The sequence below is a fragment of the Piliocolobus tephrosceles genome, chromosome 3 (assembly GCF_002776525.5).
Source record: "Piliocolobus tephrosceles isolate RC106 chromosome 3, ASM277652v3, whole genome shotgun sequence".
Classification (NCBI taxonomy): domain Eukaryota; kingdom Metazoa; phylum Chordata; class Mammalia; order Primates; family Cercopithecidae; genus Piliocolobus; species Piliocolobus tephrosceles.
In genome coordinates, this window is record NC_045436.1 from 31069814 (window position 1) to 31094628 (window position 24815).

At 38.0% G+C, this 24815-nt stretch overlaps 2 protein-coding genes and 1 non-coding gene across 4 annotated transcripts in view; 1 reads left to right on the forward strand and 2 right to left on the reverse strand.

Annotated features, from left to right (window-relative positions):
• Positions 1 to 430: 430 nt before the first annotated feature.
• On the forward strand, positions 431 to 14450 carry PPID (peptidylprolyl isomerase D). Its single transcript, XM_023228271.1, has 10 exons — positions 431 to 643; positions 2382 to 2522; positions 4250 to 4356; positions 6341 to 6529; positions 7834 to 7956; positions 8116 to 8222; positions 10313 to 10454; positions 12718 to 12804; positions 12896 to 12938; positions 13753 to 14450. Exons 1-10 carry the CDS (start codon positions 559 to 561, stop codon positions 13839 to 13841), a joined length of 1113 nt encoding a protein of 370 aa, XP_023084039.1. The 5' UTR covers positions 431 to 558; the 3' UTR covers positions 13842 to 14450.
• A 458-nt stretch (positions 14451 to 14908) lies between these two features.
• ETFDH (electron transfer flavoprotein dehydrogenase) overlaps positions 14909 to 24815 on the reverse strand; it is a 35528-nt gene continuing 25621 nt past the window's right edge. The window contains exons 8-13 of one of the 2 annotated variants that reach the window (XM_023228248.3): positions 23834 to 23974; positions 22407 to 22550; positions 17690 to 17858; positions 17303 to 17485; positions 16820 to 17041; positions 14909 to 15234 (exon numbers count right to left, since the gene is read on the reverse strand). In XM_023228248.3, coding sequence (XP_023084016.1) covers positions 15071 to 15234; positions 16820 to 17041; positions 17303 to 17485; positions 17690 to 17858; positions 22407 to 22550; positions 23834 to 23974 — 1023 coding nt within the window. In that variant the 3' untranslated portion in view covers positions 14909 to 15070. The remainder of the gene's footprint in view (positions 15235 to 16819; positions 17042 to 17302; positions 17486 to 17689; positions 17859 to 22406; positions 22551 to 23833; positions 23975 to 24815) is intronic. The other variant, XM_023228258.2, reaches the window with a different exon arrangement.
• Positions 20349 to 20567, reverse strand: LOC111554137. The gene has a single exon (XR_002735160.1). It is a non-coding gene; the product is annotated as a small nucleolar RNA U3 (small nucleolar RNA).

The window sequence follows — 24815 nt, forward strand, 5'->3', positions numbered from 1 at the left end:
CTTACATTGTAATGTGAACATCAAATTGCAACGACATGGCAATAATAAGGCTCCTATTGGTTGGGAACCACCAGTTTGTGCCAGGCATTGCACTGATTCATGTCTTTAATCCTCAAAACGACCTTCCGAGGTCAGCGTTTTTATTCTCTTTTTCCAGACGAGCAAACTGAGTTTGAGAGATCACACCCAAGTTGGTGGCAGAGCTGACGCTAGCATGGGGCTGACTCCAAAGCTCTCTACGCCACGATGGTAGGAAAGCAACGAAATACAAGCGAGAAGAATAATGAGAACTGGGACCGTAACTTCCATCAAGTGAGTAGCCAGGAAGAGGTGGCGGAGGGTACGCGGTTCTCGCCACGGAGTCGCTTATGCGCTTAGAAACACCGCGCCGGGGAGCGGGGCGGTGTCGGAAGTCAGACTATGACTTCCGGTCTCGCGCCGGAAGTGGCCGGTCAGCGTCGCTGCCAATCTCGGGCGGAGACAGGCGCTCTGGAGTTTGAGCTGCCGGGCGGCCACGAGGTGCGCGGATCCTGCGTGCAAACGCGTCTACAAGTCGAGATGTCGCATCCGTCCCCCCAAGTCAAGCCCTCCAACCCCAGTAACCCTCGAGTCTTCTTTGACGTGGACATCGGAGGGGAGCGAGGTGAGCGGAGTCTGACGCTGGCGGAAAAGCCCCGAGGAGGCGGGGGTTCCCTGGATTTGGGGGATTCCAAGGGTGGAAGGCGGCTCCGGCCGGTGGCTGCTCAGTGTCGCGGAGGGGATGGCTACCCAGACTGATCCGCCGGAGCAAGCCCGGGCATCTAGGGCTAGATCGATCCAGCGCCCTTGTATCAATGCCATCGGTCGTGCGGAAGTTTCTGGAAATTTCTAGTTCGGGAATTGTGGCGTCCTTTAGGTTTGCCTCTCCTGATTTGGTTACACTTCCACGCCACCTCTGCACTACCAAGTTAGCATGAAATAAGATTATTTTATGTTTGCAGTGGGACAGTTCAGAAAGCATATCCTAGGATATGCGTCTGCGGGGCCCCAGGAAACTATATTTGCCACATGAGATAATATATCAGCACGTGCTGTATTATTTATACGTTAAAGGGACTTGTTTGCTTATTGTCTTTGCCTTGTTACTGATTCTTAACTTAGAGGTCCATTCAGATGGGCCAGCATTTTCTCTTAATTTGCCATTGGGAAAATGCGCGCAACGTAGTGATGGTGTTGCCTAGGTTACATAGCCGCTCAGAAGTTCCTAAGGCCTGGTGAATTAGGGAGCGTGTTGCTGTGTAACTGGATTGGCCTTGTTCTGGAACATGTTAGAATTGCTGGCTAGGCAGTGTATTTGAATGCATGTACAGGACACACACACGTTTACACGTACATTCAGTTTGTTGCAACTAGCTAGGGCTAGATTTATTCTCACCTGTCTTAGGTGCTATCTAGAGGGGGAGCTTTTACAGCTTTTGCTTTAGAGGCTGCACGAGGCAGTTTGCTCAGAGCACAAAGGCTGCAGGTATACATAACACGTGGCCAGTTCGCCCATCCAAAGACTGTTTAATTTTCTCCTGTTGGTTGCTTGGTGATTGGAAATTCTCAGTACCTCTTGAAGAAATTATTCAGGATTTAAAGCTATTTGTATTGAATGATATCTCTTACATAGTGCTAATCTTTTGGCTACTATAGTTGGTTATGATCCTTGGTATGATGTTTCAAATCTGTTTACACACATACATGACAGTAGGTAGACTAAATTTGAATATCAGAAAAATGACAGTAAGATTCACTAATTCTACTAGTAAGTGTATTCAAAGGAAATGAAGTTTGTATGTCAAAGAGGTATCTGCACTCCCATGTTCATTATAACATTATTCATGATAGCCAAGATAATGGAATCAAACTAGGTTTCCATCTACAGATGGATTTTTTTTTAATGTGGTGTATGTGCACAATGGAGTACTAGTAACCCATAAAAAATAATGAAATCTTGTCACTTTTGACAACGTGAATTAATATGGAGGACATTATGTTACATGAAATAAGCTGGGCACAGGAAGACAAGTAACTGCATGATCTCACTTACAAGTGGTTTCTAAAAAGCTGACCTTGAAGTAGAGAATGGAGTGATGGATTTCAGGGGTTGGGTAGATGTGATCACAAGAGACCTAATTTCAGTTAGAAAGGGGGAATAAATTCAAGAGATCTATTGTATAACATAATGACTATAGTTAGTAACAATCTATTGTGTTCTTGAAATTGCAAAAAAAGAGAAAAATTACAATAAAGGGGAACTTGGTAATTCATGATTGATCTGCTACCATAATTATACCAACCTTTTTATCATTTGCCTATTTGGTTGTTTTGCATACTGACAAGATTTTCTTTTCTTTTAGTTGGTCGAATTGTCCTAGAATTGTTTGCAGATATTGTACCCAAAACTGCGGAAAATTTTCGTGCACTGTGTACAGGAGAAAAAGGCATTGGACCCACGACTGGGAAACCTCTCCATTTCAAAGGATGCCTTTTTCATCGAAGTATGTGTAAATTTTCTGAATCTTGTTATTCTTCATATAGACAAGTCCTATTCTTTAGGAGTTAGGGAAGAAAACGCTAAGTAGGAAGTGAAGCTCAAAAAGTACTGTTAGCTTCCCCGTTTGAGACAGTAACTCAGTTTCTTAAAGGTTAGGCTGTGCAAGGTGGAATTACTCATGTTACTAAGGTTTATCTGTAGAGAAATGGACTCCCCTAGCTTTACCCATCTTCTCATTCTCCTTCGCTCTAAGATGATTTGATGGAGAAAGGAAGGCCATATCCAACCAACCTTAGGTAGCTTCATTGCCTGGTGACAAAAAAGTTATGCGTAATTTTGGGGCATGAGTGCTTGGGAAGGCAGCAGATTTGAAGATTCAGTGTTTTGGGCACATGGGTGATAATGTGGTCAAAATATGCCCTTTTCTACTGCTTATCACACTTGGTAATGACTCATACTTTCGTTTAGTGATAATGGCTCTCCCAATAGACTGCAGGCTCTATGAGTTCAAGAACTGTATGTTTTCACCATTTTGTTTTCAGCGTCTAATATAGTTATTGAGTATGAACTCAGTAAATATTTGTTTAATAAATAGGTAAATAAGCAATAATCACATGAACAATGTTTTTTTAAACGATTTATTAAGAAAAAATTAACTTTTTAAAAAGTAAACTATTTACTTTCATGTTTAATAAAAACTCAAAATATGCTAATAAACTACATGCAGAAAATATTTAACATAGCAGGCGTGAGACTGCTATCCTTAGAAAGGTCTGCCTGCAAGAGTAGCACTTGGTTGGAGTTGGAGAACTTGACACTTGAACCATTTCCTAAATAGTAAGGGTGATTTACTATGCCTAGTCTATTTGTACAAACATGAACGTGTGCTTTCTTTTGGGGAGTCTGGAATTTTGGTACATTTTAGGTAGAGTGTGCCCAATAAATACCTTGGGTGCTGAGTGTCTAATTGGCTTTCCTGGGCAGAGATACTGTGTACACGTTGCTGCATTTTTGTTGCTGGGGGAAGTGTGTGTTCTGTGGCACTTCATAGGAGGGAGAAAGCATAAGGAAGCCTGCACATGGATTTCTCCAGATTCAGCCTATGTCTTCCCCCTCATCATCTCACTGTGTATCCTTACCACTGTGGTCCAGCCAAATACTGATTTGTGTGAGCTCTAGGGTTCTCTGAACATGAAAGCAGTCTTGGTAACCTTTGACACAAAGTGATATATTTGCTGAAAATTTTCCATTAGGGTAGAACAAATCTACTGGGAATAATTGGTCTTTATACAGCAGACATTGTTGAGTAACATATGTGTACATGCACATAGTTATGAGGATGTAAAACAATACAGTTGGTGTACTTAAGGAGATCATTGTTTGCTGGAAGGGGCAGATCATAATGCCGTATTATGTAGGCAGAGTCAAGATACTGTGGGAGAAAAATTAGGACATAGAGCTTTGGGATTTCAGTGACAGTTTTATAGGAGAGGTATCATTTGAACCGATTTTCTGAATGTTAGCAGGGATCAGGCAGTGAAAGTAGGTTGGATTCAGATGGTGAAAAGCGTGACCCATTTGAAATTGCGGGGACGGGTGGGGAAGGGCAGACAGGAGAGTGACATGACTAGAGTCATGCACTAGAAAGTTGTGTTACATACATATCCATTAGTAAGCATTGCTAAAGGCATCCATGTCTCAGTCACTAATAGCCATTTTCCTTTTTTGTAGTTATTAAGAAATTTATGATTCAGGGTGGAGACTTCTCAAATCAGAATGGGACAGGTGGAGAAAGTATTTATGGTGAAAAATTTGAAGATGAAAATTTCCATTATAAGGTAAAGTAGAGAAAATGCATGTTATCGCTGATAAAAAGATTTATATATCTGGAATACTTGTTGGATTAAGACACCAAAAAATGTCTCAAGTGTGCTTAGATTCTCCCATTTCTTGTAAAAGGAATCACTTTTGTAAATAACGGTTCTTTAATATGGAAAAGTTTTCATTCAGTAATGATTTTATTTAGCATTATTTCATTGTGATCCAGTTTTTATATGCTTCAGTGAAGCCAGTGAGTTTTTAAATGCGACCAGCATCTGGCAAAATTGTTTCCAGGAAAAATGTTTTCATTGTTGGAAGGATGGTAACTTGTGCATCTTTATCCTTGAATTTGAAGAGCAACAAAACCATCACTAATATCCAGGATGTCAGGGGATTTGCACAATAGCAGATGTAGTTAAATGTCCAAGCTCCTAAGGGACTTTAGTGGTGCCTGTGCCTTCTTATCTTCGTTGTCCCAAGATGTAATGGGGGTATATTGCATCATTCAAGTTATAAGAATGGACATGTAAGTACAAAAGTAAAGTGATATTTTTGGAAATAAGGAGTATGAGCAAGGTTACTAGGATAATTTGAAAAAATGTCATCAGTCTTCCTGCCAGTGTTTATTGAGACTGCAATCCTATGTGCAGCACTATCACTGGCACCAAAGGTTTATAAAAATGAAAGGCCTTGATGTCAAGGAATTTATAATCCTACCTCAGAGACAAGATTAAGATACATGGAACTACTGGAGGATAATAGTGTATAAATAAATGCTAAATTGATTGAATAACCTTGCTTGTATGACATTGCTAATACATACTGTCTGTATACTGTAGAATGAAGATGTGATTAATGCAGTCTGAATTATTATGGAAGTCATTGAGGAGGAATGGCTGGCTACATAGGCTGTGCAGACTGGGTCTTGCAAGGTGGCAACATGGCTGAAATTTGGTTAGGCAGGAACCGTAGTATTGATGCAGAATTTAAAAAGGGACGTGGGTGAGGAAAGACACGTTGAGGAAATAAAGTTCTAATTACTGTTGTACCAAAGGAAGCTACCAGAAGGATGAAACCTAAAGGTTATGTGACGATCAGGTTGATATAGAGAAAAGGGGCCTATAGACAAGACACATGGTTCTTGCTTTCTATAAACTTGGTGGCCTTAAAATCTGAATTTGATTTAGATTGAGGGGAGTAAAAGGCATTTTGGTGGGGTGGGGGGCTGTCATGAGACATTATATAACAGAGTTACGGTGCGTGCACCAACAAGGAATACATTTAGAAAGCCTAGGAGATAAAGTGAAAAGGTTCAGAAATTGGGTTTCACAGATGCTTTGACAGTATTATGCCAAGGTAGAATTTTGATTTCAAGATGCATGCAGCAGTTTCTTTTGAGCACTCTCTGAAGAGTTGATTCATCTGGGATGAAAACCTAATCCAAATCCTGTATGATTTGGATTCTTTTGAGATTAGGAAAGTATCAAACTGAATGTCTTGGGTAAATTCAATATCCCATTATTGTTCCCAGTTTATTGATACGTAAAGGAAGACTCATACTGTAGGCATATTTATGAATTTGGAAGACTTCAGATCTTCCCAGAAAAAAAGAGCATTCATCATAAAAAGGGCAAAATATATGACAAGAGTTTCATAATGCTGCATCTTCATTTTAAAGGTGAAGTATAAGTATCTTCTCATGGCCAGTTTAGAAATAAGCTTCCCCCGGACTATTGTTTCTGTTACCTATTCACTTTGATAAGGTTTTTTAAAGTTTAAAAAGTGATTAAGTGCCCCATGTTTTGTGAATTAAAGGTTGCAGTTTATGAAAAAGTAATTAAAAATGTTATAAGTGAAAAGTAAAAGAAAGTACAGTTTGATCTAAATGGTAGTATAGTGTACTCCAGTTTTATGTTCAGTAAAAGAACAGTTCAGACTAACACATGATTCAGAAAGAACACATCTAACCTTGGTTTTCTTTTAATGATTTTTTTTCTACAGCATGATCAGGAGGGTTTACTGAGCATGGCAAACGCAGGCCGCAACACAAATGGTTCTCAGTTTTTTATCACAACAGTTCCAACTCCTCATTTGGATGGGAAACATGTGGTGTTTGGCCAAGTAATTAAAGGAATAGGAGTGACAAGGATATTGGAAAATGTGGAAGTGAAAGGTGAAAAACCTGCTAAAGTAAGTAAAAAGTTACAGTGAAACGCACTTATTATCTTAGTTGCTATCTTTTTTTTTTTGAGATGGAGTCTCGCTCTGTTCCAGGCTGGAGTGCAGTGGTGCAATCTCGGCTCACTGCAGCCTCTGCCTCCTGGGCTTAAGCTATTCTCCTGCCTCAGCCTCCAGAGTAGCAGGGATTACAGGTGCACGCTACCACACCCGGCTAATTTTTTTTGTATTTTTAATAGAGACAGGGTTTCACCATGTTGGCCAGGCTGATCTCAAACTCCTGACCTTGTGATCCGCCCACCTCGGCCTCCCAAAGTGCCGGGATTACAAGCATGAGCCACCGTGCCCAGCTTATTAGTTGCGATATTAAAGAAATGTAAGTAAAAGGATCAGTGATTATTAGCTGGAAAAATGTTATAATAATTTTGGGTATAGGAACCTGGATCTGCCACTTTTTTTTTTTTAACTTTTCTACAATGGGAAAGACAATTAGGCTAGTTTTAAAGGAGATTTTTATTATTTCAACTTTCTTTTGGTTATCTTTGCTAGTTTACGTTAAGTCTTCTTATACCTGCAAAACTTTTGAGTCGGTATGTATAGTAGTACATAGCAGAATGAGGATAATAAACCTAAAATCTTGTCTGGATTGTAGCATTAACTAGAGGCATGGCCTTGACTTTGTTACTTAACTTTTCCACACCTGTTTTCTCCTGTCTAAATTACTTATGGGTTTAGACTAGATTATCTCTGAAGACCCTTGTGTACTTAATGTCTGTGAATCAAAATGACCTTAATATTGGCTGGGCATGATAGCTCATGCTTGTAATCCCAGCACTTTGGGAGGCTGAGGTGGGGGGATCACTTGAGACCAGGAGTTCGAAACCAGCTTTGGCAACATAGTGAGATGCTGTCTCTTAAAAAAGAAAAAAGAAAAAGAAAAACCCCTAAATGACCGTAATACTACCCAGCCTAAGTGACAGGGTTGTGAGTGGTGAGTGGGAGTTGGAAGCTCAGTTACTTGTAGGAGGTAGGCTGTCACTCACTGTGTGATGAGAATAGTAGTAAACCGGAAGCTCATGCCCCACCTAATGCCGCTTACATAGTGATAAAACTGCCAATTTATTCTGTGTTTATCGAGCTCCTAAGTAGCAGTAAATATAACATTGTCATAGTTGGAATGTATAAAGACAGCATTATAGTAAATAAATGAGCCTCCTCACATAAATCTGTGGACAGTGTTGCAGTGACTTCAGCTGTACAACTTATCTCTCATTGTTACGATAGTGCACTTCTACAATTTAGGGTTATTTTTACAGTTGTGCATTATTGCAGAATGTGGAGAATTGAAGGAAGGAGATGATTGGGGAATATTCCCAAAAGATGGCTCTGGCGACAGTCATCCAGATTTCCCTGAGGATGCGGATATAGATTTAAAAGACGTGAGTACTTTCAGATTAGTCAAACTTTGATTACTTTAGTAAGTGAAAATATTTAGTACTAAAAGTTTGAGCTTTTGTTTCAGTCTCTCATATGATAGAATCTAGCATTAATCTACATTACTTACTAAAATCCAACATTTTTGTATTTTTTTTATACAGGTAGATAAAATTTTATTAATAACAGAAGACTTAAAAAATATTGGAAATACTTTTTTCAAATCCCAGAACTGGGAGATGGCCATTAAAAAATATGCAAAAGTTTTAAGGTAATATTATTTCTATCAAATTATTTTTAAGAAATTATAAATTGAATTATAAACGAAAATTAAGAATTGCTCATTATATTTTTTCAAATTACTTGTTGAATAAGCAGGTGTGTTGAAATAGTTGCATTTCCTTTTTTTTCCCCCTCAGCTTATTTTGAGAAATTTCAAAAGACAAGTTAAAAGAGTAGTACATAATTACTCATATGTTTTACTTACATTCACCAATTTTTAACTTTTGCTGTTTATGTTTTTACAGAACTATTTTAATAGGAAGTTGTTGATACTGTGATACTTTACCCTAAGTATTTCAGCATGTATTTCCTAAGAAACAAAGACATTCTACATAAGTTCAATACCATTAAAACACCCCAAAGTAATATTGATAGGTAATATCAATCCATATTTAGGCCGGGCACGGTGGCTCACGTCTATAATCTCAGCACTTTGGGAGGCCATGGTGGGTGGATCACCTGAGGTCAGGAGTTGGAGACCAGTCTGCCCAGTATGGTGAAATCCCATTTCTACTAAAAGTACAAAAATTAGCTGGGCATGGTGGTGCACACCTGTAATCTTAGCTACTCAGGAGGCTGAGGCACAAGAATTACTTGAACCCAGGAGGTGGAGGTTGCAGCAAGCTGAGATTATGCCACTGCACTCCAGCCAGCGCGACAGAGTGAGATTCTGTCTCAAAAAAAATAAAAAATAAAAAAGTAATCCATATTCCAGCGTCCCCAGTTGTTTTAATTTTTTAGAAAAATCCTGGGGCCAGACTAAGATTATATGTTGTATTTAGTGATAGTATGTCTTTAGTTACTTATGTTTCCTAACTCCCCTGGTTTTTTATTCATTTGCATTTTTGTGGAGTCCAAGTCAGTTGTTTTTATAGACTTCCATCTGTATGTGTTTGTTTCCTTAAGATTAGTTTGAGGTGTAATATTTTGGCAAAAAGACTTAGGTGTTGTTTTGTATCACCTATGAAATCACATCCTGAAGACACATTTCGCTTTGGCCTGTTTGAGTTCACACACGTGGTTAAAGTAGTGTGGCCAGAAGCATTTGTTATGTAGTCTGAGGTAGTACTGTGAAATTGTGTGAATATCTAGTCCCCGGCAACCTTTCACCCAGTGGATCTTGGCATCATTGAAAATCCATGCCTGAATCTGTTATTATACTGATCTTCTAATTTTATCATCATACAGTTATTAACTAGCATTATTCTGTTTGCAAGAGCCTCTTGCATATTTTTTAAGTATCACTGTAGACCTATGGATATTTTTCTTTTCTTTTCTTTTTTTTTTATAGAAACAAGGCCTCCTTATATTGCCCAGGCTGGTCTGGAACTTTTGGGCCCAAGCAATCCTCCCTCCTCAACTTCCCAAGTAGCAGGGACTAGAGGGTATCTTATGGGTAGTTTTTAGTTCTGTCTGTCAGTACACTATTACTGTCATTCTTTTTCATGCCCAAAGGGTTCCAGATGTGTTGAGTGGAAGGCCCCTTTCCTTTGGCATGTTCCTATTAGTCTGTGAGCACTTGCTTGCTTTTTTGCACAAGATGTTCTAAGCTCATCTTGCCTTGCTTTCAGATCCGATACAGCAGTTTTTCCAAGGACCTCTGATTTCTTTCAGAGAAAGGAAACTTTAGAAACCAAATTCTGGGGGCCAAGTGTGGTCAGTTTCTGGGCCCTTTTCAGGGACAATGCAAAATCAACGCAATAGAGTTCTCCTTCATCTTTCCCCTATTGAATTCCCTTCTCCTATTATGAGAATCCTGGTTCCAAACATAATTATGTTGGAAAGTACATAGTGGAGACCTGGGTTTCAAAAATAGAAAAGTGTTACTAGTGCATAATTAGATTTGGGAATTGGTCTTACATTGGCCTCTTTGAACACTTTGGGGAAAAAAGTTGGAACAAAAACAATTTTTTTTAAGCCTTCTTAAGAAAAATTTTAAAAAGTGTGATCATTAAGATTATTAATAGCATTTTTAGAGCTTTTTATATTAGAAATGACATAACACTTCTGGACATACAGAAGAAGAGTAATTCCTGTTTATGTGGCCTTTCATACTGCTTTTATTAATGCGTTCTGCAGATACGTGGACAGTTCAAAGGCTGTTATTGAGACAGCAGATAGAGCCAAGCTGCAACCTATAGCTTTAAGCTGTGTACTGAATATTGGTGCTTGTAAACTGAAGATGTCAAATTGGCAGGGAGCAATTGACAGTTGTTTGGAGGTAAGTCTGTTTAATCTTGAACTTTTTGAGTAAGTTGGATTAAGACTTAGTTTGAATAGTAGCAATTTTTGTATATATTAATATATCTTATTCATAGGACCTATTGAGGCTTAAGAAAACATTTTGTTTCTAAATATTTTGGACCCTCAATTCTTTCTCTGCATTCATTTTGCTTATAACTCTGTCACTCAACGGCCATGAAGATCCTTGCCTTATTTTCTCGAAGCACATATATCAGCTCATGTATTTACTTAAGAGCACCTATTGTGTGTTAGGCATTGGAAGACAAAGTTAGGAATGATTAAGAATGTGGGTTATGGAGTCAGTCAGGCGTGGCTTTTTTTCTTCTTCTTCTTTTTTTTTTTTTGGAGACAGAGTCTTACTCTGTCGCCCAGGCTGGCGTGCAGTGGTGCAATATCGGCTCACTGCAACCTCTGCCTCCCGGGTTCAAGTGATTCTCCTGCCTCATCCTCCCTAGTAGCTGGGATCATAGGCGCATGCCACCATGCCCAGATAATTTTTGTATTTTTAGTAGAGACAGGGTTTCACCATGTTGGCCAGGCTGGTCTCAATCTCCTGATCTCAGGTGATCCACCTGCCTCAGCCTCCCAAAGTGCTGGGATTACAGGTGTGAGCCACCGTGGAGTAGTTATAGAAAGTTATATAACATAATGTAAGGCATTTAGTGCCTGGCACATTTTAAGCACCTAACAGAGACAAGTTATTTTAATTAAAAGATCCATACCCTCAAGAAGCTTAAGTGATTCAGTTTCAATTTAGGTTCATCAGGACTTATTTATGGAGAATGGGTTCTATTGGAACAGGTCATTTATCTTTAGGAGGCCATCAGGTATGCTATCTGATAAAGCTAGAAAGGTGGCAGTTTTACCTTCCTCAAATAGAGCAATTATGACTCTCTTTCCTGTTGTACAGTTTGAAAAGTTTTCCACATGAAACATTTTAAGAATTTTACATATTAAGCCATGTACCTAGACTAGCTATGCTCAGAGCAAGTAGAACTAAAATGAGATCCTAATTTGGTAGGGTAGATGACATAAGGGATAGGAATATATTTAGAAGGGAGCATAAAACGGAGGAAAAAACTTTTCAAAAGAAAAGATGGGTCTTCACTCTGGGTTTCTTTTTTGTTTGTTTTCTTTGCTTTGTCACCCATGCTGGAGTGTGGTGGTGCAATCAAAGCTCACTGCAGCCTCAACCTCCTGGGCTCGGGTGATCCTCCCACCTCAGCCTCCTAAGTAGCTGGGACTACAGGCACTCGTCACCATACCCCGCTGATTTTTAAATTTTTTGTAGAGATGGGTTTTTGCCATGTTGCCCAGGCTGGTCTCTTAACTCCTGGGCTCAAGCTGTCCACCCGCCTTGGCCTCCTAAAGTGCTGGGATTAGTTAAGAGCCTCTGTGCCCAGCCCGGATCTCTTTTTGACCTGTGAGGCAGATAATAAAATCTAAGTATTGGCTGTTAAAAGATGTTATATAAACAAAAGATAATTTAAAAATGTTTGTTCTAGGGGAGAGACCTGATGCATAAAGTCTCTTAGGTTAAAAGACCTTTTGTAAGAAAAAACCTAGGTTGGGTATGGTGGTTCATGCTTGTAATTCCAGCACTTAGGGAGGCCACGGCGGGCGGATTGCTTGATCCCAGGAGTTTGAAACCAGCCTGGGCAACACGGTGAAACCTTGTCTCTAAAAAAAAAAAAAAAAATTAACCTGGTGTGATGGCACATACCTGTAGTCCCAGCTACTCGGAGGCTGAGGTGGGAGAAGCACTTGAGCTTGGGAGGTTGAGGCAGCAGTGAGCTGTGATCAGGCCACTGCACTCCAGCCAGGGCCACAGAGTGAGACCTTGTCTTTAAAAAAAAAAAACTTGAGTTTATAACTTAAGAGTTATTATTAATGTTCCTAAAAAACTTGTAATTCAAGTAAAAAGTATATACAAATTTTTCTTCAAAATGATTTTCTCTCATAAGTGTTAGTTCAGGCCTATTTGGGAGATTGAAACCACAGTGTGGGGAGCATACTAGAAGCTGGTAGAGAAATGTCTTTCTCCCCCATGTCCATTCAGCGCCCTCTGCTGACAAAACTTACTGCCCACTGGCAGAGGAGAGCTGTTTGCAGGTTTCAGCTCCATTTTCACAGAGCAGTGAAGGATGGGTTTGGAGTTGATAGGCAATGAATTGAAATCTGGCATATAAGCTTAATACGTAATACTTTGATATAAATACTAGCTTTACACTTTTTTGTAGGCTCTTGAAATAGACCCATCAAATACCAAAGCATTGTACCGAAGAGCTCAAGGATGGCAAGGATTAAAAGAATTTGATCAAGCATTGGTAAATTTTGTTCCAAATGTTTAATTTTTTAAAATAGGCAACTACCTTTATAAATCATACACCTAACTTAAATGTTTTTTTCCAATTAAAGGCTGATCTTAAGAAAGCACAGGAGATAGCACCAGAAGATAAAGGTAAGTTGGCAGCTTTTGTAGTGAAAGTTAGTTTTGTTATTTAAAAACTATCCTCAGGAACCATTGTTCACTTGTTCACTTTGCCAGATTTTAGATGTTTGTTCAAAAGATATTACAGAATGCCTGCTGTTGGGCCAGGCATTATCATACAGCAATGAACAAGACAGTCAAAGTCCCTGTCCTCAAAGAGCTTACATTCTACTCCCGCTCAAGAATATACTAGTTTTTCATGTTATTCATTCTTCAAGTTATCATCTCTGTAGTTTTTTATATGTCTAAATACTGTTTGTCTTACTGTATCCTTTGAGACTCTGTTCCTATTCTGGTTATTCTAGTCGAGAGCTCAGCATCGTAAGACACAGTATTCATGGTAAATTTAACGTTTGGGACCATTCTTCAAGCTGAATGTAGCCATAACCTTAGCACTAAAGTACTGGTTATATGTTTTAGGAAACTATGACAAAAATAAGCTTGTTTTTCAAATAAACCAACTGTGAATAGTGACAGTAGATCTGGATATTACAAAATGTCTTTGGTCTCTTATTACTTTTAAAATGAAACAAGGGAAGCAGTTACTGTTCCCTAATGTAGAGGGAGAAGGCAAATCTTGATGTACTTGAGTTCTCTCAGTTGACAGTCCTCTAAAATTACATTTCATTTCTGTTGTTTATGTGATTGCTCAGATTTTCTGTTACTAGGGCTTAGTTACTTCATGGAGAAGTTTTTTCAAGGGGTAGTTAACATTAAAACAGTTAGTCACCATAATTTTTTGGATATTTTGAGAAATAACTCACATTGTATATTTATTTTACAGCTATCCAGGCAGAACTGCTGAAAGTCAAACAAAAGATAAAGGCACAGAAAGATAAAGAGAAGGCAGTATATGCAAAAATGTTTGCTTAGAAAGGATTCAGTTTTGCTTATTGTGTGTTGATTGTGTAAATGCAATAAGAAAAGGTAAAGGTTTTTGTCTATTAATATGATCCCTAATGTGTTTCTTTTGACACCTTAGTTCCTTATTGTTTACAGTTTCGGAGTACTGATAGGGGTTCATGCTTAATAAATGTGTCACAATACAGTCAGTAAAGTGGTTTTGTTTGTTTCTTTGAGATAGAGTCTTGCTCTGTCACCCAGGCTGGAGTGCAGTGGCGCGATCTCGGCTCACTGCATCCTCTGCCTCCCGGGTTCAAGTGATTCTCCTGCCTCAGCTTCCCAAGTAGCTGGGATTACAAGCATATGCCACCACGCCCGGCTAATTTTTGTATTTGTAGTAGAGATGGGGTTTCACCATAATGGTCACGTCACGCTGGTCTTGAACTCCTGACCTCGTGATCTGCCCCTGCCTTGGCCTCCCAAAGTGCTGGGATTACAGGTGTGAGCCACCGTGCCCGACCAAGTAAAATGTTTTTTAAAATGGTTATCTGCATTATTCGTAAAGAATAATGGTGTCCAGTCTTTTTAAACTTGTAAAGACACATCTTATTGAAGAAAGAGATGACAGTTTAGTTTGTATATTGTTTCCTTCAATTCTTTGATGTATCTATGGTTGGATGATGCTAAGTTTTCATACTTATAGATAGTACACACACATACACATGCATGCACACACACACGCGCACACACACAAACACACAAACTTGTTCAGGGATGGGCATGCTTTTTCTGCAAGGGCCAGATCATAAAGATTTTAGGCTTTGTGGACCATGTAAATCTGTCATACCCACTCAACTCTGTGGCTGTAACTCAAAATCAGCCATAGACAATGTGTAACCAATGGGTATGGCTGTGTTTCAATAAAACTTCTTTGGTCTAGAATATATATTCATTTCTATATTTGAATACTTAACTTTGGCAAGTCAAACATAAAGTCCAGTAGTGAATTCTGCTCTTAGTACTGAATCTCTGAAGAACTGAAGAAGTAGGAAGATGCTGCATTCTTATAAAGGTTACTTAAAAGAAATACTCATAAATTTTTTATGGGACAATCTTAGATATAGTATAAAATTTTTATTTCATAATCATTCTGTGTATATTCTGTTCAGTACTATGCAGAAAGACATTTTGACATCTGTTAATCTCTAAACATTTTAAAGTTAGCTTGCCATACTTTAAAGAAACTGGTTAGCTGCAGTTTACATTCCATTGTAAGCAGGTCCTCCTCCACCTTCAGGTACCACCCAGTTAATATTCTGACTTGGATCTTTAATATCACATGTTTTACAATGCACACAGTTCTGAGCATTTATCTGTAACCGAAATCCATCACCTTGTTCCACAGGTACAAATTCATAAACTCCTGAAAAGTAAAAATAAATAATATTGAAGTGCCTAACTTTAAAAATGTTTTAAATTCAAAAGTAGAAAATTAAAGAAAGAGTGGCCACAGAAACCTTAAAGGTTGCTTTCTGAATGCTGACCCATAGAGAGTGTTATGAAGACCTTGGTGCATTGCTGTTGATGTGAGTACAAATTACATGTACATAATAAAAGGAGGTACAGCAGTATTCGGCTGAGTTGTCTCACTATCAAGGGTACTCGACACTCAGTGTTTGAGTTCCACACAACCTCAAAGTCCTCCCTTATTCACAGTTGTCCTCTCTCCACAGAGGACAAGTTCCAAGATCCCCAGCAGACGCCTGAAACCTCAGGTAGTACCCAGCTTAACGCTGTCATTCAGAACACATTTCTGTTCATGTATTTCACCCACAGATGTGATGCCTTTTCCATCTTAAGGAAGCACTTGCCACACTGGCCATAACGTCTACAGTTCAAGGTCCAACAGCAAAATGCACAAATTTCTTTTTCCTCTTTCACAGAAGATACAGTCTTACTGTAGACTTGAGCAACCTCAGCATAGAATTTTTTTCTCTATAGAGAACTTTCTCCTTTTCACTTAAAGGAAGCACTTCATGGCATCTGAATTGTCAGCGTCACTACTCTTGCGTTGTGGGGACATTTTAAAGTAAGAGTTACTGGACAGAAGCATGATACTGTGACAGTCAATTCTGATGATAACAGACAGCTACCAAGTGACATAACAAATGTTATGCGTGAATATGCTGGACAAAGGGATAATTCACATCCAGGGTGGGACAAGCCAGAATGGTACACAATTTAAAACTTAACGTGCACAATTTAAGACTTGAGAATTACTTGTTTCTGGAATTTTCTTATTTTCAGACCGTGGGTGCCTGGGGGTAAGAGGAGCCTGATGGTACAGGCTCATCAGTTTTTTAGCTGATGGTACAGCTAAAAAACCAAATTAGATCCAGTCCTTAGTAACCTCAGGGAGTTTAAAACCCACTGCAATGACAAAAGTCAAAAGACCAAGTCACGCTATAGCTTCTTTTGTGAATGTACTAGTTTTCAAGTATCTGAATACTATTTTGTTCTACCATGTCATTTGAGACCTGGTTCCTACTACTGTAATTTCAGTTGAAAGCTCAGCACTAAAAGAATATTCATGGTGAATTTCAAGTTTCAGAGCATTTCTTGGACTGAATGTAACCATAATGTGTTATTCTAGCACATGCACCCAAATATGTACAGATGAGCTGCCCATACGTACAGAAATGACTTTAGTCACATGAACATGCAAAGAGAGGTATTTCATCTTCAAGAATCTTCATCTTAGTCTGAGGGTACCCAAAGTGCTTTTTTTGTTTGTTTGTTTTGTTTTGTTTTGTTTTTGAGAAATGTCATCTGAACTAGGCTTAACAAAACCAGTAGTTAAAAGTATAAGTTTCCTAAAGGAAGCTGGATGAAGTCATTTACAATTTATAAGCAACGGAAGGAGATACAGAAATCATTTTTTTAAAAGAACGGAATCACATTACTAAAATGTTTTAAGCAAATATTTAGGAATGGATGGAAATTATTACCTGCAGGGCAGAATCGCTGCTCGGGCCCATCATATATCGACAGATTTCTATTTACAGGTATACTGTCATCCCTTAAGGTTAAATGTGCCGGCTGGTCATGTTCATGATTAGTACCACTCAGAGCCACAGATGACAAGAGGTCAAAACTGATCTGTCCATCGGGTTTTGGATACTCAATAGGTGTACAATCCTTGGCTGGCTTAAGCCGTTCAAAGTCAGAACCTTCAACAATTTTGAGGGAAATGCTTAACAAAATATAATTTTGAAGTACTTTTTCTTAAGCCTATTTGGATAAAAGCTTCAAAATGTTATTACACCAAAGAAATACAACTAGCCCTCAAGTAATAATGTACTGTTCTTAGATACTAAATTTATAATTTCTCCAAGCAAGTTTAAAACATTAAAATGATCACTTTGTCAAATTAATGGATCCCATTCATGAATTTTTAATGATCATGTTACTCACACTCTCATTTGAATTACCTTTATGTTTCAGAGTCCATGGCTCCATTCCTCTCAATATCCAGTAAAAGATTCCAGTGTAAATCATCCCTCCATATACACCCAGTACTCCGTGGCAAGACGGTCTTATATTTCTAACAGAATAGAGCTCTTTCCATACCCAGGAGTTCTTCAAATTGTCTTCATATTCAGTTACATGGAGTCCTTTTATTAAAAACATGAAATGTTAGTGTGAAACTGCCCAAATGTGCATAAGATACGCTAAAGTATTTTGCTACTTTGATACCTGATGAGTGAATTTTTTTTTTTTTGAGACAGTGACAGATGCAATACAAATCTTTTAATGTCAATTGAAATACACGTAACCCAGCAATTTTCTTTTTTCTACTTTACACAGGAATTTCTTACCTATTGTCTTTGATTGGAGATTTTCACTAGTTAGTTGATTAAAAATAGATTCTGCTGCTAAAATTCCACTTTTCATTGCTGTGTGAGTACCTTTGATCTTGGGAACATTCATAAAACCAGGACTGCAACCAATTAGTAAACCACCAGGAAAGGTGAGTTTTGGTATAGACTAAGGAAAGAAAGATTCAGAATACATTTGTTAGCTCAAATTAAACAAGCACAACAGAATACTCCAAATCAGTCTTAAAGTCTAGAGCTGTAGGGAAAGGTTGAAAAATAAATACATGAAAATGAATTGAGCAAAGGAATAAAACAGCAAGGGCAGTTTTATTCTCCCTGCCCTAAGAGTGAGGATTAGGACTATTACTATTTTTCTGTGAGAGTTTTTTCTTTTTCCTTCCTCATAACTAATCTACATGGGACAGACTTAGGACTGAAGCATCAATATGTTTTAAATAGAATGTTTTATTTATACATATCCATGTCATAGTTAAAATATTTTCTAAACCTGAATGCTGTTATCTAAATTGTGATTTGCTTGCAACCAAAACCACAATGAGATACCATTTCACCCTAGTTAGAATGGCTATTATCAAAAAGACAAAAAATATTCTGGTGAGGATGTGGGGAAAACTCACACATTGTTGGTGGCAATGTAAATTAGTATAACCATTATGGAAAACAGTATAGAGGTTCCTAAAACAGCTACAAATAGAACTACCCAGTTCTAACAAATAGAATGACCCAGCAATCCCACTATTGGGTATATATCCAAAAGAAAGCAAGTCAGTATGTGGAAGAGATATCTGCACTCTCATATTTACTGCAGCATTATTCACAATAACTGCCAAGATACGGAATCAAACTAAATGTCCATAAACAGATGAATAGATCAACAAAACATGGTATACATATATACACAATGGAATACTATTCAGCTGGAAGAATGAATGAAATATTGTCATCTGTGACAACATGGATGAGCCTGGAAGACATTATGTCAAGTCAGTCAAGCACAGAAAGATAAACACCCTATGTTCTCATACATGGAAACTTAAAAAGTTGATCTTATGGAAGTGGAGAGTAGAACAGTGGCTACTAGAGGATGGGAAGGGTAGAAAGGGATGCGGGGGGTGGGGGCGGGATACAGAGAGATGGTTAATGGATTCAGAAATACAGCTAGATAGGAGGAATAAGTTCTGTTCTATAGTACTAGAGTGACTATAATAAAGAATAATTTATTATTTTTTTCAAATAGCTAGAAGAAAAGATTTTAAATATTACCAACACAAAGAAATGATAAAGGTTTGAGGTGATGGATATACTAATACTCTGATTTGATCATTAAACATTATACACATGTATGGAAATATCACATTGTACCCTCTCTTCCCCCAAAATTAAGTGGACCTGAAAATTTCAAAGGGCATATAAAAAAACTGTGATTTGCTTTTACATGCATTCGGGGTAATACAAGACTTACAAAGGATACTATACACCCTCTTTGTTTTACTTTGACAGCTAGGGATATAAACCCATGCTCTAATCATGGCACCACTGCAACTAGCTACCACCCTAAACAATAGATTCTGATTAAGGACAAGCTGAATTTCCAAAATTAAATAAAGACAATTCTTTGGACCTTAGTATACATTTCTGATAAAAAAATGTAATGAAGAGTGGGATATTTTTCAGTTTAGACAATAAATGTCTATATGTACCCCGCAATACAGCAACTGAACTATAGATGGTTTGCATGGGAAAATGTACTCTTACAGTTTGAAGAGAGCCAAGCAGTGCTGTTCTTTCCACATTCTGTATTTTTTTCTTCTATGAGGACTTCTTAAAGTAGGCCATGGGGTCTTTGCCGAGAAAATGGTGAGTGGAACATTTGGCTGATGGTACTAAGAGGGACTCAGAGGTGGGGGTTAACAAAACTATTGACCAACTGCAAAAGAGACATGGTGAGCACTCTGTCGCCACAGCTCTCATCAATGATACAATTCTGTGAAGGAATGGTGGTGAAAAGCAAAACTAGGCGGCAGAAGGAATGCTGGTAAGAGAGAAGGATCAGGGCCCAGGTCCTTTCACAGTATATGTGGGGAATGAATTTATGACTGTGGTTCTCAGACCAAACTCAGTATTAGGACCACTTAGAGCATTAAATCAGGACCACAGAGCAGACAATGGGGAGGAGGTGCTATCTGGAGTGCTACTAGCTGAAAACAGATAAAAGATTAGGGACTTAGATGATGACAATGCTTTTCTCAAGTAAGGCTGTGGCTTTGTTGACACCAAGTTTGATTCAAGAACCAGAAGAATGTGAAATTTAATAAAGGCATATAAACTATGAGTTCAAGTTCTTCCAAAATAGGTGTTTAAATCCTAAGAACAAAAATATTATGCCCAAGAAAATGTATGTTTTTAAGTTCTAGGAGGATCCTACCTTGGGTGGGCTGGGTTACTGGCAGCTACGCACCTTGTCTGGGACATTCATTAAACTAGGGCTACAAGTAATTAGAAACCCACTAGGGGAAGATGAGTTTTGGTATAGTCAGCTGAAGAAGGAGAAAAAAGCTAGACAGTATTTGTTAGCTCAAAATAAACAAAATTGAATGTTTCGAATTGTTGCCTCCTCTTTTTCTTTACCTAAATGGGAGCTACTCAGACTGCATCCTTTCCCTCCCACTCTCCCTAAGGAAGGGAAAAACAATCATCAATGCCGAATGGCAGCTGAGCAAAGCAACATCGAGAGCCGGGCGGCATCACGCTCGGGAGAGAATACTGCACTCTCCTGGTGGTTTCTGGTGCTTGCTACACCTTCAGAGGAACTTCTCTAGTATTGAACTACAGAAACCATCCCTTATAGTCGTTGTTGCCTCTTAAGGTCTTCAAGACCTTAACTGGAAATAACTTTCTGAATCTCTGGCCAATGAAATCAGAAAATTTAGGTGAAAAGTGTGTGGGTGTGTGTTGTCGGGGGAGGGAAGAGGCATCGCCTCCTGTCAACTTGCAAATCATTTGACATGTTTGACGTGCTTAAGTACACAAGGTAGATGGTTTTCAATAAAAATCTCTGTGTACTATTGAATATATTGAAACCTTTATAAATTACAGAGTAGGGTTAGGGTGACAGTAACTATTATGGACATTATTTTAAAAAGTTTAATAGGCTTGAATACAGTTATGTAATTCAATACATATTTCTACCAAAGGAATTACTACTCTAGAAACAAAAACAATCTCATGAGAAGTAATCTCATGACAGACTTTGGGGATAGCAATATTTTAAAATTCTAGTGATTATGTTTCTAATGTAGCTATGGTTTTGAGTTTATGAAATACTATTACAGTAATAAAGAATTTAGAAACTCACTTTTAAAGATAAGTAAAGGCCGGATGCGGTGGCTCACACCTGTAATCCCAGCACTTTGGGAGGCCGAGGCGGGCGGATCACGAGGTCATGAGATCGAGACCATCCTGGCTAACACGGTGAAACCCCGTCTCTACTAAAAATACAAAAAAATGAGACAGGCATGGTGGTGGGTGCCTGTAGTCCCAGCTACAGGAGGCTGAGAAAGGAGAATGGTGTGAACCCGGGAGGCGGAGGCTGCAGTGAGCCAAGATCATCGTGCCACTGCACTCCAGCCTGGGCGATACAGCAAGACTCCACCTCAAAAAAAAAGAAGGTAAGTCAATTTTCCCTCCCTAAATTTTCCTATTATCTGTTACTTTTATAATAATTTTTTAAAAAGAAATCCAATTTCTAAGATAGTCCTAGATTCCTAGAATATTAGAGACAGAGGGATCATCTTTATTTTACAGATGATTTCTTAAGGCCAGAAAAGTTAAGGAACTTGCTCCAAATAATTTGGTACAAGCTTTACAGCAGATTTTTAGATCATCTTACCTGTCTGATAACATTTCTACAACAGTATTAACAGCTTTTATGACAATTAGCTACTAGGTCTTATTTCACTGTTTAATACATAATGAATACATTATATTTGAGAAGATTTTGAATGTATATAAAAATAGGACAATTAAGGTAAAAGCTTAACAGAGGTAATCTAAAAGGCATGAATGTTACTAGGTAGTTGGAATGAATGAATTTTGTTTGCTGAAAACTAAATTTGCCTTTGAGTTTCCTGGCAGTTAAGGAATAAAGAGAAATACTATGGATTACAGTTTTAAATTTATGGTTAAAACAACTAACAAAATGTCCATGAATTTATCTCTAGAGATCAATATATTATTTTTTGTTTTTGTTTTTGTTTTTGAGATGGAGTCTCATTCTGCTGCTCAGGCTGGATGGCACAATCTTGGCTCACTGCAACCTCCACCTCCCAGGCTCAAGTGATTCTCCTGTCTCAGCCTCCTGAGTAGCTGGGACCACAAGCGCTCATCACCACGCCTGGCTAATCTTTCTATTTTTTGTAGAGACGGGGTTTCGCCATGTTGCCCAGGCAGCCTGCCCAACTCGGCCTTCCAAAGTGCTGGGATTACAAGCATAAGCCACTGTGCCTAGCCTAATATATTCTTAAAACTAAATTCATGGCGTAATTTTGAAGTACTGTGTGACACAGTTTATTTATAAACGCTACATACTTTATTTATTTCGATATTGTTTTTATTCTTTATCTAAATTTGTTACATTATATGTTCAATTCTGAATTTACAATACAGAAATAAGGAAAATAAAAGTTGGAAGAGTTACCTGAAAGCCACCTTCATTGAGAGCTCTGGCTCCGTATGCAATCCTTTTTCCACCTTCCAAGGTTGGCCGAACGCTAGGATGGTGTTTCCACCTCTGGAATTCTCTAAATGGACTCAGGTATGGATTCTGATAGTCTAGACCAACCTTAAAAATTTACATTTATATTAAATTAGGCATTTTTATTTCAAATAAATCAAGTGAAAATGTGAGCAATGTTTATCAGAACACATGTATGTTAAATTTCTTGTACTCAAAAGTATTTGGAGCACTATGTGCAGTAATGCAAATGTAAATTAAAAATTGTATAAAATCTGTTTGGAAAAGAAATGGTAAAGAAAAGGATAGCATGTGTTTATTATCATCAAAATTATGAAAATTTAGAACATATTAACAAATTCTTGTGCTCTGGAACTCAAAGTTCAAATTAGAAAAACAGAATCTATCATGAGATTAGAAAATAAAAATGAACAACAAAAAAAACAAATTAGAACAGTATCTGTAGGTAAGCATCTCAGATTATGTTTCTATGAAAGCAGCTGTAATGATTTATTATACATTAATACCAACTTGAAATAAACTAATAATCTATACTACAGTACAACTGAGGCAAAAATAAAGAAAAAGGATGTAAACTACACTTAGAGAAAAAGAGGAAAATAACTATAGAAGGTTACATTTTATAATGCTTTACCAAAGTGTTAAAATTAACCACATCTTTTTCCTTTGGTACAAGTAAGTCACAGGCATAAATATCCAAAGGTGATGGGATGAACATTTGACTGGGGGGTCAAAAAACACCAATAACATATAAATTTAACAGTGTATCATATGGAGGTCTAATCATGACATTAAACTATAAAGCTGCCACCAGTTGCAAGGTACAGAAACTAATTTTTCCATTCTTGGTAATGTTCAATATGTAATTTACTGCAAAGATGTGCAGGAGGCCAAAAAAGGAGAAACTGCCTGTATTTTTAAAAAGTTTTAAGTTCAAACTTAGTGCTAATTTCATTTTCAGTGGTAGCATGCCACAGTGGAAATGGAATTTGAGGTCAGACAAGGTCAGGCATTTCTGCCTGTTATTTAATGGGTGTATATGGGTAAGTTGTTTAACCTATTTGGACTTCAGTTTTCTCATCTGTAAAATAAAGATATACCTATTTCAGCATTATTATGAAACTTATGTAGAAATCTCAGAAAAGCATCCAGCATAGTGCCTGGAGTGTAGCAGCTACTATTACTATTGCTTCGTGTGTTTAGTAGACTTAATGACACAGCAGCCAGAAGCACTTTATATATTGATAAAATTAGAAAGTACGCTTTAAATGATAAGCATTTTAGTCTTCAGATTCAAAACCCTTACTTTATAACACTGATGGTCATATAACTCTAGCAGTAGAATTTTCCATAATGGGAATATAACTTACCACAAGACCAAGAGCTACTAGGGGTTCACCCTCATTCAAATGATAGAGGAAAGATCCTCCATAGGTATGTCTGTCCAAGGGCCAACCAACTGTGTGATCTACTCTCCCAGGTTTCCAGTTCTTTTCATCAATAACCCATAACTAAAAAAAAACAAACAAACAAAATAAGTCCTGCAGTATTTTAAAAATGTTTTCATGTCACCACAATGCATAAAACTTGCCAGGTTTAATGTCTTACTTATGAAAATTACAAGTGAAAAACTAATATAAGTATACAACAAAATTACTTCAAATATCAAAGAAGGCTGGGCACGGTGGCTCACGCCTGTAATCCTAGCACCATGGGAGGCTGAGGTGGGCAGATCACTTAAGGTCAGGAGTTCAAGACCATCCTGGCCAACATGGTAAAACCCCGTCTCTAGTAAAAATACAAAAATTAGCTGGGCATGGTGGCGGATGCCTTGTAATCCCAGCTACTCCGGAGGCTGAGGCATGAGAATTGCTTGAACCCGGGAGGCAGAGGTTGCGGTGAGTCGAGATCATGCCACTGCATTCCAGCCTGGCTGATACAGCATGACTCAGTCTCAAAAAAAATAAAAAATAAAAAATAAATAAAAAAAATACAGGTGGATCACCTTGAATATCAAAGAAAATTATATCAAACTGCAGCATGAGTTCCAGAGTAAAGAAACGGGTCAGAAAACTTATGAACTCTATTTAAAGACATTAAATAGATTCTCAAATTGGTAAAGACTTTTATACAATTATAGGAAATCAGGAAATCCTACTGAAAGGCTGAGGGAAAGTTCTGCGGTACTGGTAGTGTTCTCTGTCTTCATCTGGGTGACAGCCACAAGGGTATGTTCACCATGTAAAAATTAATGTACACTTAAGGTCTCTTTGTAATAGACATGTATTCTCCAACAAAGTAATTTATTCCCTCTGCTCTGCCCTCCACAATTGAAATAAATTGTTCACCCTC

What these genes read in the sequence shown, in the direction of transcription:
- PPID (XM_023228271.1), top strand. Translation starts at nt 559, where the DNA reads ATGTCGCATCCGTCCCCCCAAGTCAAGCCCTCCAACCCCAGTAACCCT. An exon ending in AAGGTGAAAAACCTGCTAAA is followed by an intron (nt 6,530 to 7,833) that starts GTAAGTAAAAAG and finishes TTATTTTTACAG; the next exon opens with TTGTGCATTATTGCAGAATG. An exon ending in GATAGCACCAGAAGATAAAG is followed by an intron (nt 12,939 to 13,752) that starts GTAAGTTGGCAG and finishes TTTATTTTACAG; the next exon opens with CTATCCAGGCAGAACTGCTG.